Genomic DNA, 26251 nt, shown 5'->3' on the forward strand with positions numbered 1-26251 from the left:
TTAGTACAATAGTTTATCTACATCTTCATAAAAAAATTGAGTTTTTAAATGGAAAATGATTGCTTGATACTTCATGTGGAATGATACTGCTTATCCATCCTCTGTTCTGAAGTTCATGAGATGCGTGTCTTTCACACCTATCAAAGTAACAGAAGCTCATTCCTCTGTATATGGCAGATATTACTGCAGCTACAGACGTGCCCTCATGGTATGGTGTAAGGACACAGTGTCCTTAAGAAACTTAAAAGAAAAACAAGCTTGTCTTCAAGAAAGTCTTAATCTGATTGGTAAATGTTACTAGACCAACATTGCTGATGGCTGTTTTAGATTGGCAGACAGTATTATCTGCTTCACAGAAATATGACAAATAAAAGGGCAGATGAGGAAGACATCACTCACTGTGAGATGCTCATTGTGATCTTTGATGAAATTCAGAGCCGCACCAGAAACTTCAGGATAAGAGAACTAAATCTAGCCTACGATAAAGATACCCGAAGGCCGCACGTTATAGGTATATCGCTCTACTGGTAAACATATAGTTTTTTGAGACAAGATTCAAAGACAGCAAAATAGAGAAAACTTCATAAAAAGCAGATTAAATGGAGCAAAATATAGGGCTGTGCCACACTCTTTAGAATTTCTTCTAAGTCTAGGGATGCTAGTTAAGAACCAGGGCTTGGATCTATTCAGTTAATCTATGAAGCCTCTATGTGGCAGCTTGATATGCGAGATAAATCAAATTCTCAGAGCAGCATTCTGCATAAGCTTCAATCTGTTTAAAAAGTTGTCAGCTAGTAAAGACAAAAGATAGTTAATATTTTCAGTCACCTGAACGATGCAAGAAGGTGCATTTTAGTCCCATTTTTACCACTTTTGGTACTTTAGAACTATTTTCCCCAAATTAGATTACTGCAAAGGTAAATAATAACGCTTGATAAGACCTGAAGTGAAAGAAATGCACGGCACCTCTCAAGTAACCATATGTGCTCATCTGGGTTTTCCAAGAATAGCCAAGGTTGGCACTCCAGCTGCAGAAACCAGTGAATCATTCCCCTGAGAAAACATATACATCAGTTTTTCTCCCTTACGGGGAAAGAAGGGTGAGAAGAAAAACGTAATAATAATCCATGGAAAGGAAAAAAGTCTAACATGAATTTTCAAACAGTAAATCAAATGGTTATGTCAATTTTGGGGTATTAATATTTTTTAGTTACTGTAAGGTGTTTCTTTGCATAATATTAAAATGTATTTTGTATTGTGGGTAGGAAAATAAGAATATAGACCTTTTAATGTTGGCAAGCGTGTGCATTTTGGAAAGGACAGATGCTATTAGATTTCTTCCCAGTAGGAAGTCCTCTGAAACCATCAGGCTTCCGCATATAAGTAGGTCAAGGAAGACTTCTTCCAAATTTGTACTTTTTAGCTGCAGATAAGAAACTATTCCTCATTTTCATGTCCAAAAGGCCATATTAAACCTGACCTCGAGCTTATGTACAGTTTTGCTTGACCTTTATGTAGAATCCCTTCTGCTAGGAAGTTGCCTTTTGTTGTCACTTAAAATATATTTCACTGTCAGCGTTAGTCAGTATTCAAAGAGAAGAGCTTTCAATCCAGTATAGAGCTACAGTGGAATCCTTACTTCACCGATGGCAGTGGAAATGTTTCCACCTATTCTGATGGCACTAAGATTTTCTTCCACCTACTTTATTATATCAATTGCTTTCAATATTTATTTCCCCTCTATTTTTCCTCTGGATTACAAAAAAAGCATTCTTTTGACAGAGCAGCATATGTGTTTGTATATATAGAAGCATTCAGTTCTGTATTTATGCAATGACAGTTACATTTGCGTAACTGGCGTTTTCATGTTTTCATCACTCATCTTCATGAAAGAAATGGTATTTTCTTTTGCTTCTTTCAATTGCATAACATCTGCACAAAAGCAGAATTCTCAAACAGGCTTCTTGTTCTGTTATTTCTTCTAAATATCAACCTACTTTTTTTATAGGGAGAACAGTGACCCTGCCTGCAGACAGCACGCTGACAGCATAAGAAATGCTCACTAGCCAGTTTTGTGGCTTGCTTCTCTCGTGACACCAAATCTGATGAGAAAGTTTTGATAAAGGCTAGAATAATAGCAAAATAGGGATCTATCAAGTTACTGTTTTCTTTCTTTCCACCATTTTTAAACATTCTAGTTTTTCTCTCCAGACTGTCTACCATAACACAAGCATTTTTCCCATCTCTTGGTGAGTACTGTCATACCCACAACTTGTGAAAAGAAAAAAATCCTCATAAAAAGTGTGAATCATCTTTGAATGCAAAGTTCCAGGCGCAATTTATTGTTACTGCATCTGTAGAAATGGACATCTGGGTCAACAATTGGTACCTTAACTAGCGTATGTTGTGGTTTATTCAGCTGCAAAAAGGGAACGGTAATACTTATATCATAGGTGATTTTGAAAGAATAAATATTGTAAGGTGCTTTGAGACCTGTGCTGACAGACTCTACTGGTACATGCATCACAGACCTTTGGTTTGAAAATTAGGCCAAAAAAAAGCCCAAATCTGCACATATTAAAATGGATGGAAAAGCTCCCCTTGACTTCAGTGCTGCTGATCAGGGCCCATGCAACTTCTGTGAAGTTACACGGTGGAACTGTTGTGAACCTGGGAATGGAAGCCCAAGATCCTTTAACTTCAGAGCATAACCTCTGTCGTATGCTTAAATAGGTGGTGAAGTAGGGGCTTCCTTAAGATTCTTCTTAAAACTTCAGGGGTTTTCTAATTCAGCAGTTCTTGAATATTTTGCATATTTTGTGAAATCTATCTCCTAAAATTAGAGCCATTTTTAAGGGGAAAAAAAAAAATCGTAAGTTGTGCAATATCCTTGTTTTTTATGTCCAAGCAGTATTAACAAATTAAGACACATAGCAGCAGCATGAAAACAAACTTGCATACTGTTTTGACATGTGCATCTCGTGGAAGGATTGCTAATTGGTGAAAATGCCAATCATTACAGAAAGTGATTCATTCTCAGGAGTGGATGATATCTACCGACGCCACATGGCATAGAATCAATGGTGTGGGAACCAGTCATGACCAATGTTTAAAGTATTCGGGAGAGATTTCAGTCTGCGAAACAGGTCTCCCACAGAACGAATTGCACTTTTTCCCTGTTGTAAGCACGGAAAGGGAAGAGTTGCTTTTAGGGGAACATTGGAGTAAAGAAAAATAAGAAATTGCAGAAGGAGGAAAAAAAAAAAAATCTATGTATCCATATTTTTAATTTTGGTAAAAAGGAAAAATAGTGCCTCTCACGCACTCCATGCTCACATAGGGGTGCTGAAGAACGAACGGCGACAGTTACCATGGGAGTCATCTGGTCTGAGCGCTGTAAGCGCTCTGTTGTTTCCTGACAGCTGGAGTAGGTGGGTTTTACTAAAGCCATGCACTGGGTAGCGGGGTGGTGCTGCCTCAGGGGACACACGGCCGCAGGGCACAGCCGCTGGGGTTTCACTAGCTGCACGTGCTGTGCTGACAGAGGGTGGAAAAGGGGGCGGGTGAGCCGTACTTCTATTCTGCCCCTTTCTTCCTAGATACTTCCCTGAATGTTCCTCTGTGCCCTCAGCAGTGAAAGACCTTATTATGCATCTTATAAAAATCAGGTAGTCTTTTGCCCATTCTTGCCTCCCAAGACCGGAGACGTACCTTGCCTCAATATATGAAAAGCTGTCAGCTCTGTGAGCCAGGGCATTGTTTTGTTTATGAAATGCCAAAGTTCATTCTTCTGATTTGTCACTTATCCTCCAGACGCAACGATATACTTAGTACTGCTGTCAGAGGTGCAACTGCAGCTTCTGCAGGCTTCTCCTGCTAGCCGTTAGGTTAGCTAGCTCGGGCTCTGGTGGCAATGCAGCAGCAGGAGCAGCATGGCTTAGCATGGGCCAGTCGTTAGGGAATTTACTCGGTTTTCAGGACAGGCGTTGCACTGCTAGAAGCAAACAGGCAACAATTGTCATAGTCGTTAACCAGATTTAGTAAGATACGGAACATGCTCTCATCTGTCAGGAATAAAGAGCAAGTTAAGTTTCGTTAACAGAACATTATCAAATGCTTATGAAAATCAGAAAATAGGCTTCCATTCACACAAGGTTATCAATTTGCCTTCTCCAGTGACTGTTAGTCACAGCCTGTTGGTATTATAGCTTATAATCTCCTAAGCAGTGGCCGTGCTGGTGGTATATCCAAGTGAATGAGAAACCGTGAGAGACTTGCACTTGAATTGTGAAGAACATCATCTTTTGAAAGTCTCTAAACAAAATATAAGCTATTAAATGTGTTGCAGCAATGAAGTGCTGATTTGCAAATGGAGGACAACTCAGTGCTTTTGTCAGGGGGGAAAAAAAAAAGGCAAGGATTTCAGCTACTTTGGAGTTTCACAGACTACCAGGAGGCAATTTTGTTAATGGAGCAGTGGGCAGCACTTCTCCTTTTCTTGCCGTATCAAAACAACCATTGCAGAGAAAGGCATTTTATTCTCTGCCATGGAGATTTCTCCAGGTACTGGAGAAAATACCGCAGCAGGCTTTTCTGAATCGTAAGTTTTCTGGCTTGCAATTTTCAGGCTCAAGGAGGGAGAGCTACATTTAAATATGTCATCCTGTATTTCTACCCTTATAGACCAGTTCAAAACACAGCAAGTTGTCCTTGTGGGGAAGAACAGGGATAATTACAGTGGTGGTAGGCTCCGTGTGTATGTATGGAAATCGTCTTACGACAGTAAATGGAGAAGTTTTAAATGTCTCAGTTTGGAGTTTTATTATATTGCATATGACTTAACTAATATTTATAAAAAGGATTGTGCTTGGTTTTTGCATATATCTAATTCATGTCATTTAGCACACAATCATGTATGAAGAAGTTGAAAAATACAGATTGTACTATGTGTGTACGTATGGTAAAATCTGCATGTAGCTCTTAAAACCAGTCATGAGGCATCTCTAAAGTCTGTTGAAAATGCCGTGCTAATGGTTTGACTGATAAAATGGATGATTCCAATAAAAACAATGAATCTATGGAAATAATGCCTGTTGATTCATGGAGACCTTTTAACTTACAGATTGGAGGTCATCAAAATACTGTTTCTTCTATGCAGGTGGTGTTATTAAATAATGGTTGACATGCAACAACTTAGATCAATCAAAAAAACCCTGTAGGATGATCAAAAGGAAAGGATCTTACAGATTTTTTTTTTTTTAGCCAGTCTACTAAGTAAGCATGACTTATGGTGTTTATCAAAGTTTCAACTCTTCAGGTTTTATTAGACTCCCTTCAGACTTTTCAGAGAAAAGTTATTGCCCATAGACAATAGTTGAGTCTTATGGAGGCTGAAAACATTAGATATGGTATCAAGTAGTTGTGTCGCAATCTCCAGTTTTAGCAGCAATTTATTGATTAACCTATAGTCAGATATTCTAGGCCCAAAGGATTCTGAAAAGATGATGGGTTTTACAAGTATGCTCTTAGAGGATTAGTATTTATTGGAAGCCTACTACAACTACAGAATATTAGACAAGTGCTTATAGATGGTAGAATGGCAGCTCAAAACCATCTACTTACAACAAAGCTCATGGTTTTTAAATTGTCTACAGATACGGGGGGGATCTAAAAAGGCCCAGTACTTTGCGCCTCTGACTTTTCTGACCTTTGGCGTGTGCCATGATTTTTTTTCTTTTCTTGTCTCTTCCCAGTAAAGCCTCATTTCAATTTCCAAATTCCTTTACAGCTACCATGATGGACAAGAGTTTCATCATGTGGAGAGCATGTAATCTCCCTTCATAGATTTAATACAGCTTCCCCTTGTTCTGTCGTGTATGCCGCAAGTACGTCTTACCAAATAGTGAGATATATTCTGATTTTGTTTTCTATACTTCTTTTGATACCGCCAATAAAAAAGTTATCTCAGAATGTCACAGGAATTCTGCAAGATTGAGGGTGTGCACATCATCACTAAAATGTGCGCAAAGAAACCTAGATCTTATGAGATAGCAAAACAAATGATCAAGTTTTCATTTGATCTTTTGCTATTATTTTTTTTTTTCCTGCATTTAGCTAACAGGTCATCTGTCCCAAATGCAATAGCATATGGAGCAGAACATCTTACCAGTAACCATAGTCTTTGTTTTGAAGAAAAAAACCCAAACAAACCCAAACCGAAACAAAACAAGACAACCCACCCAACACTTAAAAATACAATTTAGGAAAAAACCTAGCAAAAAGCAATGAGGAAAATTAATAGTTCTAACATGAAAACATCAGGGTCTATTGGAAATTTCAACTTGAGCTGAGCTACAAATTTAAGGGCCTTTCAGAATCAGGTGAAGATGAAAGAAAAAAATAGGTAGGGAAACTATACAATCACAACTGGATACTGACATAAGCGGAGCAAGAACTGGAGAACTGAAGTGATGCAGTGCTTCACTGAGGATGAAAGAGCTTGAAAGGAAAACCTAAATACTGACTCCTTAACAGTCACTAACTCAAAACCCCTGTGCAGAGCAACGCTGAAGAATTTCAACAAAACTGTAGTGCTGGTAGTAACATATGGTGATTAGAGTTGAAGATTTATTAGATCATCAGGGAAGAAAGCAGATACATTTTCAAGCAAATGTCTTGGAAAAGAATTTGGCCACCCAGTGAAAAGGCTGGTGCAGTGATGAATGCAGAAATATCACTAACCAGTCTCTTAGAACTGAAGGAAATTTTGAACACATTAAGATGCGTGTATTTTGGCTACATAATCAAACTCATTAGATGATTAATCTTAAATCAATCGGTGTGAGGAAATAAGCATGCCAAAGAGAAATGTTATCTATATATTCCTTAGCAGGAGAGCAAACCAGTCGCCTCAGGACCTGAGAGAGGACTGGAAGGAGGTTAACTTCAATTCTGTAAATGCCAGCATGGGAAGGATAACAAAGTGAAATGATGGTTAATGATTTTTCAAAGCTCGATCCGTCATTCATGGGTTTTATGCAGATCTACAAATCATGATCAGCTGTTTACTTCCAACTGACCAACGTCCTCTTCCCTTGGCAATCGCAATAGGAAGGCTCTAGAGTTAACTTCCTGCTGAAAGGTGGCTGTTCTCATTGCCTTTGTATTGTTGCATCGGTTGGTCTTGGCTTGTAATTTGCAGGTTAAGTTTGAAGCCATAAGTGTCCTCAGCTTCCCAATTGCTGTAAATTAGCATGGTCTGGCATTTCAGAAAGAGAGAGTTGGCTCATATATTATTTTAAAATGCCATCATCTCTGTGAATAGAGCAAATATAAATGAACAAATACAGCTTTAAATGTAGGCTGCTTGATTTTTCCCCCAATATATCAGTAATAATTTGCCTTAGATTTTTTTGTGATATATTATTTAATAATGTAGGAATCTTAAGGGAATACTGAAGCTGAGTGAACTTTTTACTTGTATTCTCATTGACTACATGCATTTTACATACACACTGATGAAATGTCTCTCTCCTTAATACCTGCCTGATCCCTTTGTATTGCCTGCTCTCTATTCTGCTTGTCCCTACAACTTATAAATAGCACATGTATATTAGGTTAAAAACTTAGCATATGCTTATGAGAGCATCTTACATCATGTAGCTCTTTACTTGGGTTACAGATCTTGAAGACAGTCCTTCCGCTGTGAAAAGACACACGTGAAGGTTGTGCCCGTACTCTGCATGGCTCTGTAGGGAAGGATGGTAGTGTACGCTGGGTGCGCTGATGCTTTTGGATTCCTTGTGCTCAGCTTGGGTTTATGCTGGCTTTCACAGCAGACAGTCGAAAAAGCATCTCAGCCTGCAGTAGGAATGGACTGCAAACACCATTCTTGGTCATTTCAGTGCCGAAAGAGCTCATTTAAGCTTAGTTTCTATGATTTCTATTGTGTCCTGGGGCAAAAGGGATCAGTAGTTTTTTCAGTAACTGCGTGTGAAGGAGAAGCAAGATCTTGCGTAGCAGGCAGCTCAGGTATCTACCCCTCCACTTGTCAGCGCACAGGGTACATGTAACCTTGGCTACCGTTCCCAGCTAGTGATAGTTATTGAGAAACACCAAAGTGTATGCTGGACCAAGCACCCTTCAAGACTGGCTATTCTTGCCTGGTACCACCATTACATCAGTCTTCATAACCCAGTGAAACAACAGGAAGGAGTCACCAAGGAAAATTCTGCCCTCGGTTACAGCGGTGCTAATGCAGAATAACTGACTCCATCTGTGCTGGATTTAGCACTTGGAGCAAGAGCTGAATTATGTCAGGAGTTGTATCAATTCCATTCATTCCAAGGGGCTTGTTTTGGATTTACTTTTTCATTGGGTTGTTTGTAGTTTTATTGACACTAATACAAGGTGGCAGTGAATGCGTGTGCTATTTTTGCATGTAATTTGTCTATATACCTTCCCTGTAAACTATTTTCACAACAATTTGTGTAACTGTAGTTTTAAAATAAAACATAAAATAAGCAGCATAAGCACAGAACAAAGAAGTCACCTCTGTGCTCAGATAACACAACTTTTACAAATGTAGTTAACACATAGTGTAAGGGGACTAGCTGAAATTCTGTGCAGAATCATTACACCCCCGACCTTCAAAGCTCTCTGTCGTTTACTGTGAAATTTGTTGCTAGAAGATTTTTCTCTCTCCTCTTTTGCTTCCATTTCCCTGAAAGGTGTGCATTCTAGCAGCAGCCATCAAAACTGCAGGTATTAAGACATAGGGTACAGAAACATAAGAATCCAATAATCTCCTGGCTGTGTGTGACAGATCGTAGCTCTTTAGAATTAGTCTTGAGCGTTGTTTGATAGTTACAGTTTTGCACACAGTAGCTCAAAAAAAATGTTCATTGCTGAGGAGCTTACACCCACCTCTGTAAGCAACTAGAATCCAAATTAATGATAATGAGAATTGTTCATACATCAGTCGGAGAAAAGAATGCAAGAAAAGTCATTTCTCTCCTGAAGCAGCCTGTCTCCTTGACTCTGTCAGGAGAAGGAACGCATACCTTAGGAAATCAGTCTTCTCTTGTTAATTCCAGCTGAAATGTCTCAAAAAATGTTTCTTGCAAGTGTTTTGACAGAAAGTACAGAGAAGGATAAGAGGCCTATTCCTCTGGTACTTCAGCTGGAACTAACGCAGAAAGGCTTTTAAAAAAGAATACAGTGAGGGTGCTCCATGGTCAAAATGGGAACTTACGCATTAATATCCAAGTTAAAATAAAACTTCTACATCTGAAAAATTAAAAAGCAAAACAAATAAAAAGCAGGAAAACCTTGCTGAAAAACAGAAGCCTCTTAATAGATCAAAAATATTTAACAAATGGAAACAAGGACTTAGTCCTCTTCTCCAGTGTCCAAAAGAAAAAGGGCTCACAGAGGCTGGTGCTGATAGCACATAATCTTACGAGAGGAAGTGATCAGGAAGGGCCCCATACACATCAAATGCAAAGCAAATAAGCATTTTAATTCAATCTGTCAAAATTAATTAGAAACAAGATTAAAAAACCCCTCACAATCAGATGAAGCATTAGCTTGTTAATGTTAATTCCTGTTCTGTTATTGTTTGTGATAAAGTGAGTCATAGCTATTTGCTCTGCAGCTGATGAACCGCTCTACAGAACCTGAATTTTCTTTTTATTTACCTCTGAAAGTTTGAGTAGAAAATATCTATCTGTAGTGACAAGCTCATGGTCATATCTCCCCAGCCCTGGGGAGGGAGGTTTTGGGGGCAAGGTCTTGCCGAGGCTTCTGCTGCAGGAACTCCCCTCCCCACCCTCTAGGGAACTGCACACCTTTCAGGGAAGGGTCATGGGAGCGGGTCCCAGACGTGTCTTACGAGGAGCTCCTGAGAAAGCATTTGTGATGCATTTGCCCTGAGCTTCCAACCTGATCTGATCCATGGCTATTTGCTACAGCTTCCTAGCTCTATTTCATAGCATACCTACTTGGTCTTTTCCTGCCACGTGCGCTCAGGAGGCAGTAGCTCAGGCTCGGCACTGCTCTCATGTGCAGTGTAGCTTTCAGATTGCAATTACCTTGCACATGGAGGCAAAGCAAGCGTGTGCCTGCTTGCTAGTGAATGTGTAGCCATTTTTGCTCATTTGCATTGACTGGACCTGCCACTCTGTGCATGAAATCACACCCCAAACTTTCTTTATGCCTTGTGTCAGGTTTGATCTGACCAATTCAGTAGGGATGTTACTGTAAACCCTACTGTGTGAAGAAGGGGTGTTGTGTACTCTCGGAAGAACTGCTACGTGTCCGGACTGAGTGTGGTAAGGTTTGTTCCAGGAGGTGTTTGTTTTGATCAGACATATCTAATGTTAGGAAAACATTGTAAGTGTGTCGTTATTGGAACAGGTAACAGATTATTGTTCTGTGCTGTACAAAGGGTAGATATGTAGATATAGGAAGACTGAGACAGTCCAAGACGTAATGCTAATTTTGTAATTGCCCCCATAATGTAAGCATCCATGTATTTATGCTTAAAAAATAGGATCTAGTTTTTCTATGTGCAAAAGTAAAAACACCACCATAAGTACATGGCTGTCTTGTTGAATCTGTAGCAACAGAGCCTAAAGCAAAAACACATAGAGATGTAGATATGTCTTCTACTATATAAGAAGTTAAAATAAAAATGTAATTTTCAGCTATCCTTTATGTTCTTGGAAATATTGGTGAAGATGCATAGTCCAATAAAATGAGCAGAGTTTGCATTTTACACTGTTAAGAATAAACCACAAGTCAGCCATTTATTAGCTACAAATCTCCTTACATTCCTAATTGTATCCCTGTGCACGCTAAGAAGCAACCTGGGCTGGGAAGAGAGACATCGAAGAGGTAGACACCCTAGTATCGCTGTAATTTGGAGAGGGTTCTGGAGATATTTCATTTCTGCCTTATTCCCTAGAGTGACAAGATATGTTAGGTGTCCTTGTACCATCCCTAACTCATTGAGACATCAGTGAACTTGAGCAAAAAAATCTCAGCTGCCAGGTGAGTTACTGGCCATTTTTTACATAATAGCCTAGGTGTTAAAGCAGTGATCTGGGAAGTGAAAGATCAGGTTTTTTTGGTTCCTCTTAGCCCAAGAGGGTTTGAATCAACTGTTTCTACTTCCTAAAAGAATATCCTAGCAGGCAAGATACAGACCAGCCTGTGTTGAGGTCATGCTTTCTCTATTAAATCCTGCTGCTGAGGCTGCACCGCTGTGTAAGTGAGAATGAAAGTGGAGGAAATGGCACTTGAAAAATATTATTATATTCAATATGGACTACATATGTACGTATACATACTTTTTTTCATACTATTTTTATTCTTTCCTTATATTTAAAGATTTATGGTATTATTGAACTGAGTATCACAGATAATTAAACATAAAACCTGTATCTTTATATTGCCTCTTTAAATTTGTGTAGCAACCTGTGGAACAATCAGATCCGGAGTTGCTTTATCTGCATTTTCATGGATCATTAACAAATAGCATTTTCTGCATAGCACAAAGTGTAAGTCTGTAGTTTAGCTATAGGGACCAAGCCCTAAAGACCAATCACATCTTTATTCACTCCAGTTCCCGCTGATATTGGCCATGATACAAAGTATCAATAGCAGTTTAACTATGTCTTAGCAGGCTGTATATATGTATTTTTTACATCTGAGTTTTAATTAAATGTGAATGAACCTGATATGCAGTCATTTGTGCAGCAAGTGTAATCATATTTTATGCATTTGAAACTTCTGGATGCCTGCAGTACGTGAAAAACACTTTATGGGTACTTGCATTATTGCATATTTCATTATAATGTAATTCTATATTAGATATTCTATTTATGCAGAATCCAAAAATAGTTTGTGCTGTGTGGCAATGCAAATTTAGGTGAATATTCCACAAAGAATTTCAAAGCCTTAACCATTTGTGACATGCAGTATTCTGTATTTTTAATCAGGACTCAACCTTTGAATAAATCCTGGGCTTTTTATGAGTAAAAACCATTTCTGTGCTTCCCCATTAAAGAAGGGTCTATCACTTCTTATCTTAAACACACTGAAAATATTAGGGCTTATCATTACGGTTCAAAATTCCTCAAACTGGTTTTAGATGTTCTGTCAACAGTTTAAGTGTAAATCAGGTTTCTGTACTCTAAGGCTGTGCTCCCCCCTTCCCACCTGACGGCTGGTCGCGGGAGAATGAGAAAGCATAAGCAGTTTCATGACCAAGGCTATGTAGGGTAGTGCAATAGCTGAGGAAAAGTCCACTTTCCCCACATTTTCTTCTCAAGCAATCCAACTGAAATCAGTGTAGAACGGAGGGAACTTCTTTCCACTATTTTGGGGAAACAGCGGACATGAATAGGGATGCCTGGCTTTACCTAGTGTAACTGAGACTCTTAAGACACTGAAGCCAAAGACGTGTAATGAAAGGCTTGAAGGTTGTATGCATTGACAGCTTCTCTGGTGTAAACGAAGACTAATGGACTACGCTTAAGTTAATGATATTACACTGGTGTAACAATCGCAGTTCAAGTCATCTCTGAGTTTAGACCACAGGTCCTTAGCGGCGTACCAAACACAAAATAAGGCAAGGAAGGAACCTCTTCTTTAACTACTTACAGACGTTGCAAAGCTGGGACTTGTTATTCTTTAAAATAGATAGTACTAAGCAGAAGTTTGTCTAATGAGGGTGTAATAAATAACAATTTACTGTTTAAAATTTCAAGATTATGGTCAATGTCAGTGGGTTATTTTAAGAAATTCCATATTTCAAAAAGTGTAGAGAAATGCTTCATTTTTCAACTGGTTTTCCCTACTTCTGCATCAAAAATTAAATATTTAAAGTACCATAATGTGGTAAAGAAGCAGTTCAGAAAATCACCAGGTTGCTTTTTAGCAGATTGAATAAAATACCCCCTATAATGAACAGACAGCTAAACACTCAAGGTCCATCAGCACTGGCTAGGAACTTTATAGAATTTGAGTGAGATTTTACCATTTGTAGCACAACTGTGTTCTCAGTATGTAATTACACAGACGACCAAAAAAAACCCACCCCTGTAAAAATTGGCTGCATAAATAATATATCCTTTGCAATAATTTTTAAATAAATATTTAACAGATTAAAACTTTTTTCATCATTAACACAAGTTGAAAAAAAATTTACGAAAATCATCAGACCAAAATACTTATTCCTTCATGTAATTAAATATGCATTTCCTAACCTTCCGTGACAGCATTTCTTGCTTTTTGAAATAGCAGCTCCAGGACATTGAACCCACAAAATTTTGGTATTATTTTCATGATCTTTTAGGTAAACTACATACACTTTGTCAAAGTTATTATTTTACAATCTATCATTATTCCTCTCCCCCTGCGCACCTATACGACCGACTGTGCCCAAGCCACAAAGGAAGCATCTGAAAATGTTCTGTGCTGCCACCTATTCCTCTGCTGTTCACCTTTAGGAATGGCTCCTTTTTCTAAAAGTAGAAATAACGAAGTTCATAAAATAATTGTGCTGTCCCATTCTGTCACAGACCAAACGCTCTAAGTCATAACATCTTCCTATGCCCCTCTGTCACTAAGAATGGAGTAACAGGTTTTAGGGTTACGATGGTGGTATCAGAGTAGTAGAACTGGTGCTGTGATTGGAACTGCGGCCCATTTTCTTTATCTGTACGTCAAACTGGACCCTGTTTATGACAACTAGATGCATACTGATAAAGTTCTAAAAATACCGTCATCAAAATTTCTTCAGCTTCTGGGCCTCTAGGAGAAGATTATATAAATCTGAATGCTGTATTTACTATGAGCAACTAAGTAGGTCACGCTATGCAAAGAAGGTCCGGATGATAAGTTCTGTCAAATAATAGCCTTCAGTGAGAAGCCCACAAACATGTTCATCTGGAAGGAATGGTGCTAGCTTTACAGAAAGAAAACTCTGCTAGGATGACGTGAATCTATAGAAATCAAGAGGTTCCTGAGTTCTAGGTCTATATTTATGAAAAATAAAAGGCCACGGCCTTGATTTTCGGAAGTGCTCTGCTGATTTTTTAGGCATCTAAATTAAGAGACTGTGTTCCTATGAGCACTATACTCTGACTTCCATTGTGCTTGAAGCTTGTAGTATAGCGTAAGATGAAAGGCAGCCTTTGTCTACCCTGTTTGGGACTTTTGTGTTCTCTAACAATAGCTAAAGTGAGCTCATAAGGTGTGATGATCTGCTGCAATACCTCATGCAAACTTGTAGTCAGCCCTAAATCGGTATTTTCATTCTTCTGATTTATCCTCTCCACCTTCCCTTAGTATCCCCTTGAGAAGAAGTGCTGAATTAATAACTGGTACTAAGATTGGTTGATTCACAATATATTTGAATGCGAGATGATGCACGTGTTCTAGTGAATCAGGCACCTCTTTCAATATCAGAAAATAGAAAACAGCTCTCGAGTTCCTCTGCTGCCAAGAATTGCATCATTTTGAATCACTGATTGCCAGAGTGTTTTTAAAATTAGAGGCAAACAATTTTTTTTTTTCCTCACACGTTTGCCTCAGCCTTATTGGTGGTTCTGTGTTAGAGTGTGCTAAAATAGTTTAACTCAACTCAAAACTATCATAGCCAACACAAACTAAGGATACCAACAGTGCTTTTTCCAGAGCAACCACCTAAAATGGGAAGAATGCCAATATACAGACTAAACTTCCAAATAAGACCTGCATTGAGGGCCTCATCCACACCCACTGAAGGCACTGGAACGTGTCAGTGACTTTAAGGGTTTTGCATCCAGATTGTAGCTTTCCATAAAAGAGTTCAACTCAAGAATACTTTCTAATGGAAAATCATTAACATGCCCTTTAGCATTCCTGGTAATAACCTTAATCATACTGAATTCCTTTAGTCTCTCAGCTTTTACAAGAATACCACTGTAATTTAACATTAATAACAGACCCTTACTAGGAAGTATTACCAATTTCTTGCTTAGGTGATGTTAAAATTAGCAATATCTTGCTGTGACAATTGGCGCTGTAAGAGAAGTGCCATTTATAGATGGTATTACACATGCAGCATGTGCTGCATGCACGTCCAAGCATTCTGATATGTGCTAAGTGACTGGAAAGGCAACAGCGAAAGATATACATGCAGAAGAACATTTGAAAACACTTTAGATGAAATGCAAGGTAACTTTTTGCACGCACAGGGCTGTAAATGAAATAATAATACGAGACTTGAAACAAGGTTTTAAGTTATGCTTGATTAAATCTGTGTTATAAGCTTCCGGTACTCCTATATCATACTTAGGTCTCCTGGGTGCTGTTAAGTATTGTCAGCCAGCAAACTATAATTTCATGCTTCAGTGGACTAATACAAGCCTAGGCTTCTGCTTCCTTGTACATTCAGACTACAGTATGCTGTAATAATAAAGTGAGAAGGGGAGGAAAAAATAAAGCAAAATAAAAAGTTGTCACATGGAATAATAATTAATACTCATCAGTAAAATCAGATACTAAGATGGCCTGAGCTATAATTTGTTGAGGTCAATAAACTGTGAGTACATTTACTTCACTAGGCTTTAGATCAACTCCTTCAAGTTCTGTATTTTGATTTGACAGGTACTGTAACACACAGCTATGCAGGTAGAAGTAAGCCACAGAACCGGATGGTGTTTTTTTTAAATGTAGCCATTTTTCTAGTTGTGCCTTGTGTCCATGCCGGAACATTTGGCTTTTGGTCAATAGCTATTAATATAGCGCCTCTGTACTTAGCTCTGTCTTGGTAGCCTATGTGCTGAATTTCTCTTATGCTAAAGTGTAAATCTTGACGCTGCCTAGTTTTAACACGCTACAGCTGTATACGGTGGCTTCATACAGCTGAAAGTAACATTAAGAGAAAAACCGAAAACAGTTCTGTAAGCTGGATTGCCTGACTGAGGCCTTGGTTGTACGAAGCGCTACGTGCTCTTGGTGGGACTTGTAAGCATCCACGGCTCTGCTGAATAGCTTCAGAAATGGCCCTTGGTAAACCTGGGAGGAATGGCTGGGATATTTCAGCTCTCGGATGTAGCGCAAAGGTTCCTCGGGTCAGGGGGACTGACCGCTCACCCACGGGCAGGGATGGAGCACGTAGTGGTGCTTTGCAGAGAAAGGGGCTTCTTTAATGCCGGCCGCTAAAACATACTGAAGGAAATTAGTCATACCCAGGCAAAGTTTTTCAGATGTGTTATCTCTGTGTCTAAAGTGCGGGTTTGCTGAAATAAAAAAAAAGTCACTTTCAGCAGCGCTGTAGCCAGAAGCTTTACCTGTTTCCTGCCCCCTTCCCCTCTACTCCCCTGGCTCTGACAACCCACGTGGAAGTAACGGCCTCTGCTGAGAGCCCTGCAAAAGCCAGGTTTCTGGTTTCTCCAGAGGCTCCAGTTGCACTTCTCTACTTTTTTGTCAACTTTCTGACCTACTTGGTGGGCTGCCAGACTCCTGTGCAGTTGATGAGCCTCGGAAAATTTTCAGAAATACAAAAAAAAAAAAAACAAGTTTTGACTTTTGAAATGAGCTTTGGAATGTTTTGTACTGCGAAGATTAAAATGTTATATTTCTTCTATGGACAATTTTATTTTTAAATTTTAGAACTCCTTGTGGGATGGGGATTGTAGTTTCTAGCTATTGCAGATTTTAATTCATTTTAATATATTTTTACATGAAAGAAAGTGACATAGTTGCATAAAGACCCATGCTTTATATTGGGGCCACTGGGGTCTGTGCAACAGTCTTCACATTCAGTTGTGGTCCTTGTTACCAGAAATCGAGAGAACTCCTTGAACAGCACAAACAAAAGGTATGCTACATCAAATGAGCTAGGATGTTAAATAGAAAAGCTGGTGATTCTACACTGAGTTGTCTAGAATAAGCTGTAGGCCAGGTTCTGCCTTAGATACCACGCAAAACTCTTACAAAAATCAATGACCATTCGACACAAAGAACAGAAAATAGAACCTGGCCCAGCATGTCTCTGATGGATGACAACAGGGATTCGATAACAGCTTACAAAATGTTTTGGGTTTTTTTTGACTTTACTGTGAATCTCTTTTCACATTAAAGCGCTTCCCCTTTTCTCAGATTGCAATAATAATGACATGCTCTCCTTCGCCACCTGTCCCATGCCTGCACTGTTTAACCATTATTTTGAACATTGATTTTTTTTGAAATCCCACAAAGTTTCCCCCACGTGTCTCTTTATTTCTTCCCTTAAAGGCAAAAGCACTGCATACTACTATGGAGGCTTTAAAGAGATCAAGAAATTTGATATAATGGCTTTGTTACCAATGAAGTAAAAGCCGTTGGCAAAAAAAAAAAGTCCTCTTCCAGAACGACTTAATTTTTGTATTATTTGGTATAAAAGATAAAATTAGACTATGAAAAAGAATCTGATCTTTCTGTTGTCTTCCCTTGCCAGTTCCTTTTCTCCCTAACTACATTTTTTTGCCTTTTTTTTTTTTCTGTTTTAGACAAGTAAATAACCTTTCCGCAATGTATTGAATCTTAGTGTCAGGATGAAATATCTGAACAGTAAAAATTTCAAACTTTATCTCCTTTTGATTGCATTTTGTGGAACCAAAATTCCTGCAGCTCCCTTCTTCCTTTCAGGATCGTGGTGGGGAAAGGATGCGTTCAAAGATTTATATTTTGCAATAAAAATAACAAGAAACTATCACAAATAATCTTTACGTATGTCGCTATGCAACGGAAGGGTGAAAAGGAGCATATGTCAAATACTGTAAAAGAACCAGAGATTTTTCATTTAACAATTTGTATTTAACTTTGCATTCATACTTGGTATTTAACTCATGTTTAGTAATGTTTTCTTGTAAAAATACCTGGACATGAAAGAGATTTTCAAAAAATTGACATGAGAGACACTTTACAAATGAGAATGATTTTACTTGCGTATTCAGCGTGGAATTGTTTAAGAATTATTTATCCAGGTTTCTTTCTGTGAATGGAGGACAAACTGAGGTCACTTATTATTCTGGTTAATCATTAGCCATGTTTATTTATTAGGTTAATTTGCAGAGTTTCAACAATCTTGTGTCCTTGGAAAGGGTCAGGAAATAGCACCGAATCAGATATACTGATTATCTGTGGTGTAAAAAGAACAATGCTTGAAAATGTGTTGTTGGAATGAGTTTTGAACCAAGTTCAGGCAATTGTTGCTAATGATAAAATACCTTCTGGGGACCCTGTCCTGCTGAAGTTTGCAGTGCTTGAGAAAGCCTTATGATATAGTCAGCTGCTCTTGTGTCGTGTTCACGTTATGATATCCGCCATAATCCATTTACTAGGATTTGTGCTTTCCTCTCAGCTTTTATTATGATCTGCTTGTAGCACCTGCAGAACTGCTTCTTGTGCTCTGTTGGCACATCTATGCCATGACGTCTGCATTTCCTGCTAGCCAATTCCACATTACTGTTTCTGTGTGCTACCCAAATTTGCTTACATTGCATTATCTGATGCTTCTTTGATTCATAATTAGACTGAAGTCTCTCTGAGATAAGATTGTCTTTCCTCTTTTTGAAAACTGCCTAGCAAAATGAGGTTCTGGTCCAAAACTAGGACACCGTGTGCTATTTTGCTGTTGTCACTCAAGTGATAGAGAATACCAAATCAGAATATTAGTAATGAAGAAACCTTTCATTCTCCAGCAGGTAAAAGAAAATGGTGTGCACGTGCATGCTTACAGCCTCTTGTCTTTTCTTTCCAAAGATGTCTGTCTCTGATATGAGTGGCAAGTCATCCCATAAGGAAAATTCAGCTGAAGACCACAAAATGCCGAATTTTTCTTTGATTGTCAGTTCACCCTGGAATGCACTTTTGCTTTTAGTAGCGTTTCCATTTTCTCACAGGCACAGAATAGTACTTATCTTACTTCACAGGCAGCCATTATGTCTGTTTTATCCATGTACAAAGCACAGGAGAAATAAAATGATAGGTGCCCTGATAAGTTAAGGAGGATAAACTTTTGAAGTCTACAAATAACGCAATTCCTTTGGCTGATTGATTTCAGGTAAGTGCAAAGGACACAAACAACCTTTTTTTAAACTGAAAGGAATGCATCTGAATGATGGATAACTGCAGTTCAAGTAGAAACACTTTTAGAAGTTGCTTTATGGGGAATTGGCTCACTTGGTCCCAGACTCCTGCTTCTATTCAGTGTAACTGAATGTTAGTTCCCGAGTTTGAAAAGAAGTCTGTAAAGAACGAGAAAGCTCTCCTCCTCCTGCTCTATTCATGGCAAGGCGTGCATGTGAGCCGCTCAAAAAGCAAAGCTGGACGGCTACATTGCTATTTGGTAGCTTGGAGCAGTATCGAGGACGCAGTAGGCCCGTCATTGCGATAGTTATAATACCCATGCTGGCCAGCTAACAACAATCACCGTCTCTCTCTTGCTCTCTCTCACCCCTCACGTGTGCCGGAGAGAGGCAGCACTAGCGCTCTGGTCATGTTGTTTAGTCTTGGAGGACCACATCACACGCAATCTCATCCTCACCCCATTGCCAGAAAAAAAAATGATTAGAGTTGGCTGCAGGTCAGCCCAAGGCCCGTGTCTTGCAATTTAACGCTTATTAAGTATTCAAAGAAACTTACCATGCATTTGAAGTCTTTGTCCCTCTTCCTTCCCTTCTTGCTTTCTTCTATTGTAATCTTGCATGTGTTTTCCTGTTATGCAGTAATTATTTTTTTCTCAATGCAAGTTTCAGTGGGTGCTATTAAAGTACATATCCTGCAACATAATGTAGGCTTCTCCTTATGAAGACGGTGAGCGTTTATGGATGGAAACGTCTTAGCACATACATTATGCTCTCTTTTTTTCATCTTCAGTTTCAGTTATTTTTGCACTTTTGTGTTTTAGCGCACCAATCCCAAACCCTTCCTCCTCCTCTCGGTATACAGCATGAGAAGCCGGGAGAACAGTGTCGTCATCTTCCTGACTGATGCTACAGAACAGCCAGCGAGAGCAACAATGCCCCCACATGAGGAAGCAAGAATTATGTGAATACAGAGAGAGAAAGAAGCCTTAGCGGACAAAAAGCCTTGTATTAAGATCATGTTAGACCAGAAACGATTGCAGGAGTTTAGTCTAAAGTAGCTGGAAAAATGGGTGAAGATTGTTTGCAAGACACTTTTATTATATTAATTTTACCTTCATTTTTAGTGGTAGCTTGTAACTGGGAATACAGGCCTGTGCAGAGGAGGAATTCTAACTCCAGTCGGGTACACAATGTCTTGGGACTAGGCAGGCAAGACCCAGTGATATTTGCCGGAGTAAGCGCGTAAAGAGGTTTGGGACTGAGAAGAGTTAAAAGCAAATTGCTACTAGCTGGGAGCAAAGTTCTAATGTTGTTGTGGGATGCTCTGGAATGGGACAACTTTCCTCACCATCTGTTTGAGCTCTGCCCTTATTATACACAGGTTCTTGCCCTTGCAGGATGAAATTTCCACTTACTTATTCATTTGTTAGCTAAACTTGGCTACATCTGCCTTGAAAAAACACGAACAACAATGTAAAGCCATGTATATAGCGCTGGATTATAGATCTTGGTTTTTTTTCCCTGATAAATTCTTGAAATACCTTTGTTTATTCCCTCACTTTTCCACTAGCCTTAAGTAGGATATTACAGCTTCAAACGGTAATGCATTGTAAGCTGTAAAAACACAGAAGTTGAAATAAATTCACTGGAATTTACCCACTGTCAGATACCAAGTATTTTATCTTGCATTTTCCTTGCTTAAATTATTGAGATGAAAATCCAAGAGGATACCTCTAAGTACTTAAATGATCTGTTCTTCATTTTTATTATTCCAATATTAACATTTCTTAGCCTAGATTTTAGAGAACGGTATGTTTTTCTTACGTGTCAATACCTGATTCAAAGACACTTACTTAAAGAAAACAACCCTTATTGAACCCGGCTGGCTCTGGATCAGGCTCCTACTGTTTCTTTCAGAATAAAAATAAAATTTGATTATCAAACAGAATTTCAGGGATTCTTTGTACAGTTCTACCCTAGTGTGGCACGTTGCCATTGCCTAAGACCACTGAACTAAGTTGAAATCATTCGTGAGGACAGCAAGGAACAGCACAACTTTTTGATTTCCTCAGTGATATTTCCTCCCTCTTGCTCTTCCCTTGCGAAATAAATAGGCATAAGAGATGCTATTGCCAGAAGAGTGGGTAGATTTGTGTTAATACCTTATGAGCAAACGTCAAACTATAGAAATGTCACAGTCTTGTATGCTTTTGAAGTATATAACCAGATAGATTATTAGTTTGCTGTATCTTTTCTTTGAAAACTTTACCATAATCCTCTCTGCAATCTTGTACTGGGCACAAATACTGTGCTACATGACAATTTCTTTTTCTAAATTTAGCAGCACAGCTTTGTAACATTAGGCAGGGAAAGGCAAAAGAAAGTTTGGGTGGATTATTTCTCTCTCCCTGAAAAGAATGTCTTTCAGAAATAGTCATACCAAAGAAACGCTCAGAGCTGTGAGTCACAGCATTAGTGGGTTGAACCATTATTCTGTGCAGGTATATGGGCATATGTTTTCAGGATTAGTAAAATGTAGAAGTATTATTTGTAGTAAAAATGTATTTTAGGATAATGGCAGGGCTATAGTCTCTGAAAATCTGAATTCTGAAGAAAGATTTTGACTTGACTGCAAGAGATATTGACACATAAATAAACTTGTTCGTTTTAAGAATATTAAAAAAAAATCACTTAAAATATTTTCTTGAAATGCAAAAGACATGGAAACCAAACTTTCATAGCATCAGACATCCATATTCAAGATTTCCATCATACAGATAACCTCTGAGAAATGGTGCTTCTGGTGCCTTCTACAGTCCTTTCATTTTGCATCTACTGTTGTCTGACTTTTTCATATTGATTTCTCTTTCTGCCTCTGTCCCTCGTTTTCTAGCTCTACTCTTGTTGTCTCTTTCATGTCTTTTTTTAACTCATGCCTCTGTCCTGTTCTTGCCTTCCACGTTTTTTTGCTTTCTCTTTTTTTTTTTCCTTTGTCTCTGTTCATCTGTTCCTTTTGACTTTTAGTTTCTAAGACGTACCACAACCACAGGCTATTCCTTCTGAAAAAGAAGTGGGACTGGGTGGTAGTTAAAGCCAGTTATGCTGGTACTCAGCATTAATATTTAAACATACTTCCCCCCTTTATACAGCATTCACCTACTATTTCTAAGTATTCTTGAAGAATTATTCTAGGGAAACACTTTAATGCTAAGTGCTTTTTGGCCCTTAAAACTGCTCTGGTAGATGAATTAGGGCGATACATTAATTTTTAACCAAAAAGATGTTTTTTCCATCAAAAGTCTCTTTGAAGGATAACCACTTGAACTCTCAAAGGAAGCTGTATTCCCAAAGAGTTACATTTTATCAGCTGAAATATTTCATCCTAGTTTGCTGCAGCTGGTATCAGAAAAACATACATGTAGCCTGAATGTTAATCTCTACTCAGTAGCGCGGGGTAATGGACCGATAGACGTGCTGTTGAATAATGGAGACTACCGGTAGAGCTTTCCCTGTTCAGCTCCTGAGCCAGTGTGCGTGGAAATTAGCAGACGGGCTTCTCTTGTTATTCATTGTATATCTCTGCTACAGGCTTAGGGCATGATTGTTGTTGTGAGATCTCACTGAGAGCTATGCAAAGCCTTTGCAGAGTCAGTTTAAAATGACAGTGAGTCAGAATGGTAGCTTTTACCATCTTCGCGCAGGCATTAGTGACACCATGGGTGGCAGAGTGTATGTTCTACCTTGGCTTTGGGAGGATGTTCTTTTTAAGAATATTTTAGAAAAAACACTTAAAATATTTTCTTGAAATGCAAAAGCCATGGAAACCAGACTTTCTAGAATAAAGCATCAGACACCCGTATTCAAGATCTCTAGCACACACGCCTCAGTAGGAATGTGAATAGAAGCACAACGACTCAGGAATCCAGGGAATAGGAGGTATGAGCTCCAGGGAATAGGAGGTATGAGCTCCAGGGAAGTCCTGGGAGCCACATCTTCACAATGGGTTCGTCTTTCTTTGCAAGAGGTGTGGGTAAACCAGTGTGGTCTTATTTTTACTTTCTCTTGGGTAGCTACCGCTTTCTGAATATGTGGGCAGGCAGCAGCCGTTGGGCTGCTTCGGTCTCCAACCTCCTGGTTTCTCAAACACGGAGTTTACACCTTCTCTGATTAATAATTGGATCAGTTTTATCCTGTAATTTAAAAAGGTTAATTTATTTAAACCTATTTTCTATATACTACTGTAGGGCAGAGCTTCTTAGCTCATTCTCACTCCTCATAGCCTCAATCAGGAATGCACTACCACTGCACTGCCCAGCTTCTCTAGACCTTCTGTTTCTTTGAACTTTCAAAATTTCTTCTCCTTACTAAACATGTTAAAATAAATTACGCTTTTGTTTTTAAAAGTATAATCATTTTTTGATTCTTAAACATTTTGAAGGTGCCAGTTATAATGCAACAATCATCTATGGCTTATAACAGAAAAGGATACTTGTGGTCAAAGCCATACCATATTCTGAACAGCCATGCGCTCTCAGCTTTGGTTGTATTTTTATCCAAGTTAGATGCACTCTGCAAAATAAATGAATAAAGTGAAAAGCATTTTTGTAACATAAATAAAACATGGAGTTCCAATATTAAAAATACATGTCAAACCAAATTACAATTAACTGCACTTTTTTTTTTTAATTTAAAAAGCTTCTTTGGTGCATAAATGTCATCTCTGTGAATCAGTTCGGGAGCAAATTGGCTCATATAGCACATTTCTCATTGCTATATACTCATTGGAAGAGTGCAGCATTTAATTTTATTCATGATTCCAATTTTATTAAGCAGCTGAGAAGCACTATATTCTGAGATCAATAAAATGGTATTTCGATTTAATTGCCATTGTGGGATTACTTCAGTTTACTCCTACAAGATCAGATGCTATTTGTGTATGTCTAACAAAATGTCATTCCCAATGGGATCGTGATATTCTAATCATTATGACGCTACTTTCCTTTCCGTGCTTCTTTCCAAGAGGAGAGGAACACGACTTGAGCCAACAAGACTCAAAACACTGCTTTCCATTCTGCAAACTAATTCTGGGGCGTGCTGCACAGGTAGATAGATGGACTGTCCTTTTACTCAGGGTCATTATTTGGAATAGTACATTAGAAACAGTCATCACATCAGTACTAGCGGAAGAATTAGTGGCAGGATGGAATTAGGAATGGGATTGCCAGTTCTCTAAGGATACTGCATTATTGTCTTGTTTGTGTTTTGCTGCAAGTTAGATTAGTTTTTAATGGGAATATTTTTCTTTATGCAATTTTAAACCGTTTTATGTTTTAATCTAATAATATATTAAAAGTTTAATTTCCTATTATACATTAACATACATGTAAATTGGCTGATGATAGTAACGTTAATGATCTGATCCTCAAAACTGTAAGGTTTAGTTCCAAGCCAACCTGTACATGGGAACTTTTACATTGATTTCACTGAGTTTTGAATAAGGTTGTATGGAGACAGAAACCATATTGTAGCTGTTATGATTTTGCTAATGTCAGAGGTGGCCGCAGTGAACTTACAAATGCACCAAAGAGGCCACATATTATTCTTGGGATCTGTTTCCTTGTTACCGAATCGAGTATTTTAGCAACTCCCCCTCGCAGCTGGGGAGGCTGGAGGGGGGAAGAAGATGGTACTAGTCCCTAGTACCTTCTGCATTTTGGCAAGATAGATACAGATTGGGAAAATGGTTGAAACATTTAAGCGGGAAGCGTGATGGCAGGTAAGGTCTACGTTAGGTCAGAACAAGAAGACAAAGAAAGAGGGTGAAGGACTAGGGTGGACAGGTGCAGAGGTGAGAAAGAGAAGGACAGGCACGGAAATAGGCGTATCGTGGAGTTGGCTGCAGCAAGCAGCCAATGAGTGCAACGCAGAGGGAGGCTAATTAAAAGCACAGAGAGCTCTGTAAATGGCCTGTGTGTCCTTGGTTTGACTACCAATGTTTCCAGAAGCCATAGTGTTGTTGGTTAATTCCTCTTTCTAAACTCATTGTATATCTAGCTTCTTCTTGCATTCGTGTTCCCTATATGAAAGCAGTGGACAAAAAAGTCTACACCAGAGCGTAACTCTCCCAGAATTTGCTGGTCCTGACCTGGACCTGCTTTTATTTCTTGCACCAACGTTAGGTCAGAACAAGAAGGCTGAAAGAAAGCTTCGCTCCACACCTGCTCTGGTGGCCTGTAACCTCTGGCTCGTTCGAGCTATGCGAGTTTGATACGTTTGGCACCTTCTTCCTTTTGTGTATGAAATCTGTTACCAGCTTTTGCGTTAATGGGAATCTGGGTAGTTATCTGTAGCGCAGCTCCTGCATAAACAGTACAGTTAAGGGATGGCAGGAGATGTTGGTGTGAATGCTTTTGGGCTAATTTGCAGATCCTTGGATCTATGGTCTTAAAAAGTAACTTTTCACTTTCCCTGCAGTTCAGAGAGGTAGAAGAAGGGGAGACAGTCCACCACCTCTCCTGGACAACAAACTTCTCTCTGGGAAGTGAGAATGCCAATGTTTCTCATCTCTTACTTGGGAATTACCCATATGGAGATTATTCTCATTAGTCACTTGCAATAACTTCACCAACCAGCTGGCAGGTGAAACTGATGGGAAAAGTATAAATAATTTCCTTATTATACTAATAAAGATATAGGGATGGTTAAATAAACTATGAACGTTATTTTTTTTCTCTCTGGGAAGTGAGAATGCCAATGTTTCTCATCTCTTACTTGGGAATTACCCATATGGAGATTATTCTCATTAGTCACTTGCAATAACTTCACCAACCAGCTGGCAGGTGAAACTGATGGGAAAAGTATAAATAATTTCCTTATTATACTAATAAAGATATAGGGATGGTTAAATAAACTATGAACGTTATTTTGACGGAGATGATATTGATAGGTGTTTTGCAGGCTATTTAGTTTTCTCCTGAGATCAATACTACATCTACAACATTTTTCCAAAGTACTTGTAGAAAATACATTCTTACGTTGTCTCGATAGAGGTTAACATAGGAGAATTTCTGAGATATATAAACCATCTGAATAAAATATGCTATTGACTATCTTTGTTTATGGGAAAT

General features: G+C 38.7%; 1 protein-coding gene across 1 annotated transcript in view; it reads right to left on the reverse strand.

Annotated features, from left to right (window-relative positions):
- SLC9A9 (solute carrier family 9 member A9) overlaps positions 1 to 26251 on the reverse strand; it is a 239639-nt gene that overhangs the window by 51996 nt on the left and 161392 nt on the right. The window contains exon 14 of the mRNA XM_009286711.1: positions 23614 to 23693. Within this exon, the coding sequence (XP_009284986.1) occupies positions 23614 to 23693 (80 nt within the window). The remainder of the gene's footprint in view (positions 1 to 23613; positions 23694 to 26251) is intronic.

Source organism: Aptenodytes forsteri, unplaced genomic scaffold (genome assembly GCF_000699145.1).
Source record: "Aptenodytes forsteri isolate BGI_AS27 unplaced genomic scaffold, ASM69914v1 Scaffold184, whole genome shotgun sequence".
NCBI classification, from domain to species: Eukaryota; Metazoa; Chordata; class Aves; order Sphenisciformes; family Spheniscidae; genus Aptenodytes; species Aptenodytes forsteri.